Source organism: Oncorhynchus keta, chromosome 18 (assembly GCF_023373465.1).
Source record: "Oncorhynchus keta strain PuntledgeMale-10-30-2019 chromosome 18, Oket_V2, whole genome shotgun sequence".
In the NCBI taxonomy this organism is placed as follows: Eukaryota; Metazoa; Chordata; class Actinopteri; order Salmoniformes; family Salmonidae; genus Oncorhynchus; species Oncorhynchus keta.
Window position 1 is genome coordinate 23,978,102 of NC_068438.1, and position 13,823 is coordinate 23,991,924.

General features: G+C 41.9%; 1 protein-coding gene across 6 annotated transcripts in view; it reads left to right on the forward strand.

Annotated features, from left to right (window-relative positions):
• Positions 1-5,513, forward strand: part of LOC118397469 (roundabout homolog 2-like) — an 86,657-nt gene extending 81,144 nt beyond the window's left edge. For 4 of the 6 annotated variants that reach the window (XM_052467657.1, XM_052467655.1, XM_052467654.1 and 1 more), the window contains 5 exons: positions 198-416; positions 812-854; positions 975-1,081; positions 1,311-1,765; positions 2,085-2,368. In XM_052467657.1, the coding sequence (XP_052323617.1) occupies positions 198-416; positions 812-854; positions 975-1,081; positions 1,311-1,729 (788 nt within the window). In that variant the 3' untranslated portion in view covers positions 1,730-1,765; positions 2,085-2,368. Of the gene's footprint in view, positions 1-197; positions 417-811; positions 855-974; positions 1,082-1,310; positions 1,766-2,084; positions 2,369-5,374 lie in introns of those variants that run through there. The other 2 variants (XM_052467653.1, XM_035792237.2) reach the window with 2 other exon arrangements.
• The last annotated feature ends 8,310 nt before the right edge of the window (positions 5,514-13,823 follow it).

Consider the following 13,823-nt stretch of genomic DNA (forward strand, 5'->3'; position numbering starts at 1 on the left):
GTCAACTTCGTCCTCAGTCAGTAATGGGAGATGACTAAAGACGAGGCTTGAGGTTTCTGAATTGTTTGTTACTGGTATACTGTATTTCAACACTTATTGCTAGAATTCCAATAGGGTTAGTTAGTTGTCTGTTTATTCAGGAAGCCATATTGGAAATTAATTTGCCAGACTGATAACCTGGACTCTCTATCATTCAGCCCTGTCACTGGATATGCCTTCAGACCCTCTGCAGAAAGACAGCAGCCTCAGTCTATCAGAGCAGATCACGGGTGTGGTCTGCCAACCAGCGTTCATCGCTGGGTTGGGTGTGGCTCCGTGGCTGGCGCTCATGGGTTTCAGTGGTTGGCTGTACTGTCGCCACCGCAGGAGGAAGGAGCTGGGACACTACACCACCTCATTCGCCTACACACCTGCAGGTATACTGTAACATCCTCAACCCGACACTGTATTCACATAGCATACAAACAACACCATTAGCATTACAATACTAGTTTGTTCCAATCCTGTCACCATCACATTTGCCAAGTCTGAGTGTCTTAAATGTGACTTGTTGTAATCTGTGGGTTCTGAATCCTAGTGTTGCTGTGATATGCCTTTTTAGTGTATCTAGGTCAGACTCAGAAGCATGGCCTTAATGAAATTACAACAAAAAAACGACATGCCTGAATCACAAGTGGGACATCCTGTTTTGTGCCCTTGAGTATACGGCATATTATCTGAATTTGTTTGGCAAACAGCCCTAGATGAAAGCCACTGCATAATAAAGAGATATTTTAATTGCAGCCATTGCTTTTGTTGTTTTTTCCTGCAGTTGGATTCGCTCACATTGAAGGATCTGGTCTCAGCAACGGAAGGTAGAGATCTTGGTTTTACTCAGAGCATCAATGTAAACATGAGTGGACTCGTTTTTTAAATTACAAACAGCACAGACTTACAGTAATATCTGACCTTTAGTTCTCTCCATCTGTCTACAGTAGACCAGGGATGCTGGGCTCCAACATTGGGAACGTTGCCCAGAATGGAAAAGACTCAGTCAAATGTTGCTCTGGCAAACTGGACTCTACAGACAGATACTACAATGGTGAGAGCCGACAGTCACATCTTGGAACTTGGGATGGGATAAAATGCAGTAGTTTGAATAGAAGCTAAATGAATAGTAATACGCTGCCTTTACAGCTCAAATGATGGAACCTATTTGAGATAGTGATTTTGTGATTGACCAGGAAGTTGCAGAGGGAAGATCAAGTGGTTCATTCAAGGAAATGTTTGACTTTTTAAATGTTTTAATGACTTTCTATTTCTCACTGCAGTTGCCATCTCCAATTACCTGAGCCAGTCTGAGAAATATAGCTCAGTGTCCACTGACAGTCCCATCTACAGCACCATCAATACAGCTGCTGCTGAGGACTTGCAGGGTTTAGCCTACTACAACACATACTCCAACACCCCCTGCACCCAGGGCTCCAACACCCCCTGCACCCAGGGCTCCAACACCCCCTGCACCCAGGGCTCCAACACCCCTGCACCCAGGGCTCCAACACCCCCTGCACCCAGGGCTCCAACACCCCCTGCACCCAGGGCTCCAACACCCCCTGCACCCAGGGCTCCAACACCACCTGCACCCAGGGCCCTGACTCCTATGCCAGTACCCCCGTCCTCTCCAACTTCGGCCTCTTCGGTCTGGTTCAAGACCTGGACCAGTGGACCATCCAGTCTGGACAGTCTGTAGAATACACCAAGATGCAGTACGCCAGGACAAGCAATGGTACAGGCACCAATTACACTTCTCATGTACTGTAGTTAAGGGCTCATGGAATGTTAAGTGGTGAGGATATACAGTACCAGTCAAAAGTTTGGACACACCTACTCATTCCAGGGTTTTTCTTTATTTTTACTGTTTCTACATTGTTTCTACATTGTAGAGTAATAGTGAAGTAGTGAAGACATCAAAACTATGAAATAATATATATGGAATGATGTAGTAACCAAACAAGTGTTAAACAAATAAAAATATTTGAGTCTTCAAAGTAGCCACCCTTTGCCTTGATGACAGTTTTGCACACTCTTGGCATTCTCTCAACCAGCTTCACCTGGAATGCTTTTCCAACGGTCTTGAGGGAGTTCCCACATATGCTGAGCACTTGTTGGCTGCTTTTTCTTCACTCTGTGGCCCCAACTCATCCCAAACCATCTCAATTGTACTGGGCCCCCGAGTGGAGCAGTGGTCGAAGTCACTGCATCTCAGTCCCATAGGGCAGCGCACAATTGGCCCAATGTCGTCCGAGTTTGACCGGTGTAGGCTGTCAATGTAAGTAAATCTGAATTTTGAAGCATTTATTTGGGCTGCAATTTCTGAGGCTGGTAACTCTAATGAACTTATCCTCCACAGCAGAGGTAACTCGGGGTCTTCCTTTCCTGTGGCGGTCCACATGAGAGCCAGTTTCATCATAGCGCTTGATGTTTTTTTGCGACAGGACATTTTCCCGATTGACTGACCTGAAAACATTGATGGACTGTCGTTTCTCTTTGCCCCCCCCCCCCACCCCCACCTTGTCACAACACAACTGATTGGCTCAAACACATTAAGAAGGAAAAGCATTTCACAAATAAATGTTTAAGGCAAACTTGATAATTGAAATGTATTCCAAGTGACTACCTAATAAAGTTGGTTGAGAGAATGCCAAGAGTGTGCAAAGCTGTAATCAAGGCAATTGGTGGCTACTAATGAAGACTCTAAAATATATTTTGATTTGTCTAACACTTTTTTGGTTACTACATGATTCCATATGTGTTATTTCATAGGTTTGATGGCTTCACTATTATTCTACAATGTAGAAAATTGTAAAATATAGAAAAACCCTTGAGTGGGTGTATCCAAACTTTTGATTGGTACTGTAGCTAACTTTGTTACATAGTTGATGAGGGTGTGTGTGTGTGTGTAGACATCAAAACTATGAAATAACACATGGAATCATGTAGTAACCAAAAGTGTGTGTGTGTATGTGTGTACACTACCGTTCAAAAGTTTGGGGTCACTTAGAAATGCACTTTTTTTGTTGTCCATTTAAAATAACATCAAATTGATCAGAAATACAGTGTAGACATTGTTAATGTTGTAAATGACTATTGTAGCTGAAAAATATGTTTAATGGAATATCTACATAGGCGAACAAAGGCCCATTATCAGCAACCATCACTCCTGTGTTCCAATGGCACGTTGTGTTAGCTAATCCAAGTTTATAATTTTAAAAGGCTAATTGATCATTAGAAAACCCTTCTGCAATTATGTTAGCAAAGCTGAAAACTGTTGTTCTTATTAAAGAAGCAATAAAACTGTCCTTCTTTAGACTAGTTGAGTACCTGGAGCATCAGAATTTGTGGGTGCATTACAGGCTAAAAATGGCTAGAAACAAAACTTTCTTCTGAAACTCGTCAGTCTTTTCTTGTTCTGAGAAATGAAGGCTATTCCACGTGAGAAATTGCCAAGAAACTGAAGATCTTGTACAGTGCTGTGTACTACTCCCTTCCCAAAACAGCGCAAACTGGCGCTAACCAGAATAGAAAGAGGAGTGGGAGGCCCGGGTGCACAACTGAGCAAGAGGACAAGTACATTAGAGTGTCTAGTTTTGAGAAACCGACGCCTCACAAGTCCTCAACTGGTAGCTTCATTAAATAGTATTCGCAGACCACCAGCCTCAACGTCAACAGTGAAGAGACGACTCCAGGATGCTGGCCTTCTAGGCAGTTTCCAGATACAATAGTCATTTACAACATTAACAATGTCTACACTGTATTTCTGATCAATTTGATGTTATTTTAATGGACAAAAAATGTGCTTTTCTTTCAAAAACAAGGACATTTCTAAGTGAACCCAATCTTTTGAACGGTTATGTGTATATACAGTTGAAGTCGGAAGTTTACATAGCCAAATACATTTAAACTCAATTTTTCACTATTCCTGACATTTAATCCTAGTAAAATGACCTGTCTTAGGACAGTTAGGATAACCACTTTATTGTAAGAATGTGAAATGTCAGAATAATAGTAGAGTGATTTATTTGAGCTTTTATTTCTTTCATCACATTCCCAGTGGATCAGAAGTTTACATACACTCAATTACTATTCATTGCCTTTAAATTGTTTAACTTGGTTCAAACATTTCAAATAGCCTTCCACAAGCTTCCCATAATAACTGAGTCAGGTTTGTAGGCCTTGCTCGCACACACATTTTCAGTCCTGCCCACAAATGTTCTATAGGATTGAGGTCAGGGCTTTGTGATGGCCACTCCAATACCTTGACTTTGTTGTCCTTAAGCCAATTTGCCACAACTTTAGAAGTGTGCTTGGAGTCATTGCTCATTTGGAAGTCCCATTTGCGACCAAGATTAACTTCCTGACTGATGTCTTGAGATGTTGCTTCCATATATCCACATACATTTCCTCCCTCATGATGACATCTATTTTCTGAAGTGCACCAGTCCCTCCTGCAGCACAGCACCCCCACAACATGATGCTGCCACCCCCACGCTTCACGGTTGGGATGGTGTTCTTTGGCTTGCAAGCTTCCCCCTTTTTCCTCCAAACATAACAATGGTCATTATGGCCAACAGTTCTATTTTTGTTTTATCAGACCAGAGGACATTTCTCCAAAAAGTACGATCTTTGGCCCCACGTGCAGTTGCAAACCATAGTCTGGCTTTTTTATGGCGGTTTTGGAGCAGTGGGTTCTTCCTTGCTGAGCGGCCTTTCAGGTTGTCGATATAGGACTCGTTTTACTGTGGATATAGATACTTTTGTACCTGTTTCCCCCAGCATCTTCACAAGGTCCTTTGCTGTTGTTCTGGGATTGATTCACACTATTCGTTCCAATGTATGTTCATCTCTAGGAGACAGAACGTTTCTCCTTCCTGAGCGGTATGATGGCTGCGTGGTCCCATGGTGTTTATACTTGCGTAATATTGTTTGTACAGATGAACGTTGTACCTTCAGGCGTTTGGAAATTGCTCCCAAGGATGAGCCAGACTTGTGTAGGTCTACATTTTCTTTTCCTGAGGTCTTGGCTGATTTTTTCCCCCCATGTTGTCAAGCAGAGGCACTGAGTTTTAAGGTAGGCCTTGAAATAAATCCACCGGTGCCCATCCAATTTACTCAAATTATGTCAATTAGCTTCTGTCTGTCAACAATCGTTGGGAAAAATTATTGTTTGTTAACAAGAAATTTGTGGAGTGGTTGAAAAATTAATTTTAATGACCCCGACATAAGTGTATGTAAACTTCCTACTTCAACTGTTTGGTCAATATATATATTGACCAATGTTCTCTTCAGCTTGATTTCACTAAGTGTGTGGATTGTCTGCTTTCTCTCTGTACTGTAGCCAAGCTGGTGAAGCAGAGGTCAGTGTGTCCTCCATTTAAGCCTGTACCACTCAACTGGGAGGACGTTCTGTCTCTACCACTGCCTGCTAATAAAGGATGTGGTTACACCAAGAGAGATCAGGATGTGGGGAGGAACAGGTAACACCCAGCACTGCATCCCCTGTAGACACCCTCCCATGGGTTAGCTTGTTAGCATTTCCCTCCCGGTGTTCAAGAGGGAAATGTCAGTACAGGGAAAGAGAACTAGTAGTGCTGAAGTTGTTACATATTGCACCCTTTCTCCATAACTCATTGTGATTTTTCCTGATGTGTCCTTTTTATCTATTCTCTGATGCCCTCATATGAGGGCTGTGTTTAGATTGAATGTATGTCTTGCACTCTATTTGACCTGATAGTTTACCTGAACTACATGCATAGCAAGAGTTCATGACGTTAGGGCCGGTACCTGACCTCCAGTTCAATCCAGATTATAAACTCTAGTGAAGTTTACTACGGTTAAAGTTTGAGATTAAAAACATTCTTGTCTGGAGGCTCAGGAGAGACTCTTAGTGTGGCTGCATCAGGGGGAGTGTACAGTTTCCTCTAACTGATTGTGACAGATGAGATTGTGGCCATAACTGGGGGGACCTAGCTGTTCTGACTGTTGTCTTTTTGTGTAATGACATTAGCCATCATCTGACAGTGTTTATTAGCCCTTTCCTTTTTCAATAACATGTTCTCTGTTAAATCTGCTCTGACATCTGCTGACGTTGTCACGGCAACATAAATAATTTGAAGTCTTCTGTTTTGTAACCCATTGCTGCTGGTTCCTCTTTTCAAATGTAACACTGTCAACTACTGTTACAGTCTCTGGATATGGCTGTTAATTTGCCTCGAAGAGTTTTCTTGATGAAGTACACGTATTGTGTAAGATAGACCCCTTAGATTTATACTGGGGTCTTACTGACAGTGTTTTTCACTCAATGTGTCAGGTCCTCTTAGTTGTTAAACCAGGGGTCTTTTCTCACTTTCCCCTATGTACTAATCATGTTTCCTCTTCCTCCTGCTCCCAGTAGCTCTGAGGAGGACAGGTGTCCCCCGCTGCCAGCAAGGACTTACCTGATGGATGGCTCCAGGCAGGTTTTACCCAGCCTGCCCTCCTTCAGAAGAGAGAAGCTGGCCCAGGACACCACCTCCAGCCTACAGTCCACAGCCACGCTCCCTCCCTCCCCCCAAGAGGAGACACCCAACCACAACGACAGCCCCCGGCTGCAGCACTTTGACCTGCGGGGCTACTACGAGCCCGGTTATCAGGTCTCCCATTCCAACCCCAACCTGTTTGCCAATATAGACGCCTATGACGTCAGCGGGCCATACCACACCAGCCAATGGGGAGACCCCTTCACAGGAGATAGCTTTACTTCAGAGATGAGTGGCAGAGGAGGTTAGTTGTACACACCTGTCCCCCTGTCTTTACACACCTTTTCCTCTGTCATAGTTCTAGGATAATTATTAATATAGGATAATCTGTTATATAGCATAATTATGTGTAGCTAGCCTCTTGAAAATGACTAGCCTGGTCACAGAACTGTATGTGCTTTAGCCACGTCCTTTGTCATTTGTTGCCATGCCATACACACAGTCCGTGTTTAGCATGACAACGAAAGGACAAGAGGAGTTGGCTAAAGCACAGACAGATCTGCTACCAGGCTAATCCATAACTGCATAATTATCCTGAATTTTTCAATGTTATTATGTTACAATGTGTTAAGTATTTGTACATGAAAATCAAATCAGGTTTATTATGAGATGGCTCTGTATCTTTTATTCCCTCTGAATGTCTTCTTGATGACATCACTGTTATTTTCTGTCAGGACAATCTCCTCCTTTCCCGGCTGACTCCTCATACGTTACGCAGGGACACAGAACCAGAAGCAAGAAGAAAGCCCTCAGGGAGGGCCAGCACCGACAAGAGCTGCATGAACAAGCAGGTAAGACATATTGGGCAGCTACATGTATGTTATCTTCTCTTTGTAGAAGCTTTTACACAAGGCACCACGCATAGCTTTTGTAATAACAAGTTACACCATCTTATTATTTCCAAGAACTTAGAAATGGCTCTCACTGGCTCTAACTTCTTGGTGTGTTGCTAGCACATGCACTTAAGTAACACACCTGCTTTGGGATTCAAGCCACATCCTTACAGCACATTTACATTTTGGTCACACATTAAAGTGGAACTGACAGTGTTTTAACTACTTTCCCGATATGAAACAAACAATCTTAATATCAGTATTAAATATCTAATTCCCAGTTTATGCTACAAGACAACTTAATAAGAGGTTTTAAAAATAAGTTATTTGCCTCAACATTCCATGACGTACACTAAGGCAGTGTTGGCAGAATAGATTGATGCCGTTCAATGCATTATTAATATAATTCACCAATACGTTTCTTGATAGTCCAAGAAATATTGCTATCAGGTTGTAAATCTCAGCTGGCCTGGTACATTGTTTGCTGCCTCCATTTGGGATGCACTGTTTCAGTTTCAATGGCTCAATATTTTGGACAAAAATGGTTGAATGTAACTAAGGCTGGATATGACAATACAGTCAAACTAGCAAGGGCAATGATCACTAGTCAGTCATAATGTGGCTAATAGGCTAGCGTATATATTTATGTAGCAAGCTAAAAACTCAGATCATAATGTTAGTTAAATCGCTAGCTAGCTGCTAGGAGGATGTCATGTCATTGGAGGAGTGACTGACTTTTTCTCCTCATATTGTTTTTTGGTGGCTATACACGGCTAGAGATGCAGGTGTAATTTGGTTAGATAGTAATAACTTTAACATTTAGCATATCTCTTGCGTTTGCAATTTCACTCTAGCTATCTACTCCAATTTCAGAGCACTCTTCTGAATGTGCTAGAGCACAGAATAACTGATTAATTTTTGAACGCGCAACATCCGCTGAATATGACTTGTTAGTAAATGTAGGCAAATAAAGTAATAGTTAGTCACGAACACTTTAGATAACAACATGTAAAAAGCCTAACCAGCTCTGCTAGGGCGAGTAAAATGGTCAGAGTAAGGTGTTCTCTCATTTGTGTCAGGAAGTAGCAAGCTAGCTAACTTTAACCAGTTCGCTTTGGTTTAAGGTTTGGGACAAGCATGCATTGTAGGCATTCAACCGGCAAAGAAATATTAGGCTACAATTCCCCATCGTTTATCAGTGCAATTTTGACGACTAGCTATTTCAAAAAGTTGGTGTTTATCTAATGTTCCTTCGTTAGATGTTAGCTCGTCTTTCTCTGGCTAGCATTAGTTGTTGATCTTTTTGTTGTTGATGTGCATAACTGAAGGAGAGAGAGCCTACCTTTTTTAATGGTGGTTTAATCAATAGAACTGTAAAGTTCCCAAATGTAAGAGGACTCCCAAGTGGTATTGACATATTTGCAGAAATCCATTCAGGGGTATTTTGTGGTTTTTGGCGAATGCGTTCTAACGATCTAAAGTTGCCAGTTGCAACTGCCTGTAAACACACAGTCCAGTTCAAAGTGAATGGTGGCAGGCCTGTGTGCAAATGGCTTGTTTGCATAAAGGCCTATACTGTAGCTCTGATTGGCTATGGTGTACCAGTCTAAGTAGACTCTGGTCCTGGACGAGACAGATTTATTTATTTATTTACTGCAGTGTCTATTAATTGTCCAAACGCACGGCTGCTTTCCCACTCTATATTGCTATAGAATTTTGACATACCTTAGAATGTTTGGGAATTACAAATACTAAGAATTTATGAAAACATGAAAATTACCATATCTAAGTGTTCACTTGTCAGAAAATGTTTTAAAAAATGTCATAGATTTTAATATTTCATGTTGCTAAAATGCTGTCAGTTCCACTTCAAAGTCCTGTAGTGTACATTTAACTGTGAACAGATAGACAGCAGTGCTTTAAAGAGGCAACCTGTGTGGTTGAGTGAAGACAGTTTTTTTTTTCATGAGCTGTCAATCTGTCTGTACAGAACTGCCCCCTCCGCCGGCCCCACCCCCTGCAGCAGATGACCCCATGCAGCTCCTGGTTGATGTGCCGGGCTGTAGCCGGAGGCCATCGGCAGAGAACTCACCGGCCCTACAGAGGAGAAGAGACTACTCCTCACCCCAGAAGAGAGGGCCTGCCATGAGGGGCTCACAAGGTATGCATCAAACCATCTAATTAAAGCAAATACACGTTACAGTAATATAAAAGCGGCAAACACAGCATCATATTGTGATTGAGGTTTAGTAATACTCAGTCTACATTAATATGCATACAAATCCTCAGTGGACTTAAAATAGTGCATCGGTTTAAGCACACAGAGCAACAATCCCCTCTACCCAGGTGGCCAGGGATGGTGGGGGGTCTAGTCTGGTCCAGCACTTAGAATCTGACCCATATAATTCCAGCTGTACTTTTGAGTGATTGTGGTATTGCATATTGTCATCTGCAGATGAGGGGGTAATCCCATACTGCCAGTCCAGCTTTCTGCCCCGGGGTCAGATGTCCGACTACGGTTCCCTTGGTGGAGTGGCCTCCTCGCGGGCTTCAACTGGACAGAGAGGGCCTGGAGTTGCCCAGAGGAGGGACGAGGTGGGTCTAGTGTGAAGGACAGCAGGACTACCTGGTCTGGCTCAGTGGCTCACATGTTAGTCCTATAGTTGTTATCAGTGTTGGTGTCCTCCTAAAGTCTAGTGGGTAAATGTAAGGCAGGGATTTGGTGATAATCCAAGACCATTTTGGATCTTAATCAGTGTTAATTGGTGTGGCACAGAGAGCCAAGAGACCCACTGGCCCAAGACCCACCTGGCTCTCTGCTGCTTTAATCTCTATACTAAATCTGGTCCAGTTTATCCAACATCTTGGTTATATTAATAATGCCAAATCAAGACTAGTGTTTTCATCTATAGTATGTTGCATAGGATAGATTATGGACATGTCAAATTAATGTTTTGACAATGGCATAGATGTAGGCAAATATGGGAGGTCAGTAGATTTATAAGAGCTCAACATAAATGGAATACTCACATTTGTGTGGCTAAGCCTTGGCTAAATTACAGTGTCAGGATTCATTTTTGGCACCAGCCACATCTCTGATGTGTTGTATGTTTGTTTACTTTCAGAACCTCATATAGCTGGAAGCATGTGATGTGATGTGAAGTTCTCCGCCATGTTCTTTTTAAAGGTTGTTTTGCTGCTTCCTTCTTTGCTGAACTCCAGCCTGTTGCCATGGTATCAAAGAAGAGCTGAAGACAAAAGTGAAAGCATGTAGGCTTGCCACCTGCCTTTTCCATATTGGTTCATATTTGTGTTTTTTATCGTTTGATTATTCATCATTTGTATGTGATTTTATGTCCTGCCTCGATGTATATAGACATCTTAGCAACTTTTTTAAACAGGACCTTGGATAAAGATAATATATTGTATTTTGAGAAAAAGGAAAGAAAAAGTCTTAAAATTACTGTAGATATTATACAACAGATGTTTGAATGTACTTTGTTTTGTTGTTTACCCTGAAACCCTGGTGATGTTTGTGTGATGAAAGGATATGAGGCAGAAACTCTGTTAACATGACCATCTGAGAGTTGGGCATATGTGTGTGTTTACAGTTTCTCTCTCTCGCTGTCATTGTGGCGTAAACCTCCTGCTTCTTCTAAACAGACATATCGATCTTATCAACACCAGATGAAATAGCTTTGTCCTTTTAGGTTGTGATGCTGAAAATGTGTGAACCTATACCCTTGTTGAACACCAATTGTTATGTTCTGTCATCAGCTGAATGATTTGTTAAAAAAATACCAATAAAACATTTGTTACTCTAAAGACATGTTTCCCTAGACTGTTTCCTGGAATCGATCAAGTGTAGGTAATCAATCCTATTATACATGCCTGATATATTGATTCACGTTTATGAGAAAAATGTGCCCTTTTTCCTGTGTTCTTTGTACTGCGCTGCTGTGCACTGACTTTGATGTAATAGTTAACTGCTAAACCCAGACAGATTTCAGATTGTGTTTTCTACAAGACAGTAGAAAGTAGTTAATAGTAAGGTGGTGAGGAGGACAACCCACCACAAAACTACAGTAGGGAGAACTGTAACCGGAAGGGATATGCTACAGTTAAAAGGTAGCCAGAGGAGGGAGAGGTTTTTAGTGTGGAACATTGGGCAATATGTGAGGTGTGTTAAATCAACTGGCTGGCTGGCTGGGAGCGTTGTGGATGAGGTTGGGAGAGAGAGGAGCATGTGAGCTGTTCCACCTGTGAGACACTCTTCCCAGGTTTCTAAACACTCGTCTCTGTACAATATTAACCTCCTTTGTTCTGTGGCTCAGCATAGAGCTCTCAAGTGACTGGTACACTGGTATCAATAATATATCCATGCAGTTATCTTTCGATACTGTCTCAAGTCATTCTGAAAACCTCTGCTTGAGATACTGTTATGTAAGAACATTTTGGGTTTTTGAGAACACAGGTGCCAGGGAGCAGAAATATATGAAGATGATTGGGTGGTTTCTTTTCTATTGGGTAAAAATAGCACGAGAAGAACAAACCATGCCTTATTAAAGTCAGTGGAATGTCACTGGACTTCAAAGGGACATTCTTTCTGGACACAGTTACTCAGTGTGGATGATGGGTTCTGGGACTGTTTGAAATTAGCGAGTGGGCAAGACAGTGTATGATAAGCTATTTTTTTATTTAACTAGGCAAGTCAGTTAAGAACAAATTCTTATTTACAATGATGGCCTACCCCGTATGATGCTGGGCCAATTGTGCACCTCCCTATGGGACTCCCAATCACAGCCAGATGTGATACAGCCTGGATTTGAACCAGAGACTGTAGTGACGCCTCTTTCATTGAGATGCAGTGCCTTGCACCACTCAGGAGCCCAAAATACTCCTCTCTCTCCCAAAATGTCCACAGGGACCCACAAAGATTGGGGATAATCCATCAGAATTTAGAGCAAAGCGGTTAAGCAGTGGGGGCATTGTTTAAAAAATATATTTTTTTGCATGCTTGTTTGTGTTGTGGATTAGGGTATTTTTATTAATCACAATCCCTCAGTGATCCTCTCCCAGCAAGGCTCAGACTACTGAAAGGCCATTTCACATACAGTATGTCTCTGTATAGAATGTTTTTCAATCTATACTTTCTTCCCCATTAGTATAGGAACAGAAATAGACAAACATCCACTGAGATGTTTTTATATCTGTGACAGCATCGGGGTCAATTTCACTTCAATTACAGTCAATTCAGAAGGTAGACTAAAATTCAAATTCTCTTCAATGCTTTTCAATGAGGAATTATTTTTAATTCTTTTTTTGGCTGGAATTGAAATTTAATTGACCCCAACCCTGGTCAACCATAAATTCATTTCAGCATCATACACACTGTAAGAATATAAAATACCACTATGTTTATCAATGGCAGATGATGGGATTATGAATTTAATGTGATCTGATATACAGTACCAGTAAAAAGTTTGGACGCACCTACTCATTCCATTGTAGAATAGTAGTGAAGACATCAAAACAACAAATGGAATCATGCAAAATATATCATATATATTTTGATATCACTTTTTTGGTTACTCCATGATTCCATATGTTATTCCATAGTTGCGATGTCTTTACTATTATTCTACAACGTAGAAAATAGTCAAAATAAAGATGAACCCTTGAATGGATAGGTGTGTCCAAACGTTTGACTGGTACTGTAGATTAGATTATAAATCAAACATGAATGTCATCAAGGTAGAGAATTTGCAAAGATGATCCCATGTACTGTTGACTAAATACTCCTGAGTCAGTTACCATGTGGAGGATGACAAGGAACACACAAATGCTTATTACCAGTTGGCCAGATACTGGTTAAATGAGTAAGAGACCTGTTGAACTTGCTCCATATGTGGATGTTTGACTTGATAGAAGGCACCATCTAGTGGCTGTTATATAGCATTTATCCTTCTGCCCAGTCATAAATTGCATGTAGGATCCACAGATAATTTTGCCATTAGGCCACACAGAAGCTATCACAATGTAGCTTTTTTTGTCTCATCCTTGAGCAAGATAAGAGTCTGACTCAACATTTGAACACTAGGAAATTAATTCACAATCTATCACAATTTAGGAGGTACTGTGTGGCTAAATTAAATCCAGAACGCCGCAGCCCGTCTGGTGTTCAACCTTCCCAAGTTCTCTCACGTCACCCCGCTCCTCCGCTCTCTCCACTGGCTTCCAGTTGAAGCTCGCATCCGCTACAAGACCATGGTGCTTGCCTACGGAGCTGTGAGGGGAACAGCACCTCAGTACCTCCAGGCTCTGATCAGGCCCTACACCCAAACAAGGGCACTGCGTTCATCCACCTCTGGCCTGCTCGCCTCCCTACCACTGAGGAAGTACAGTTCCCGCTCAGCCCAGTCAAAACTGTTCGCTG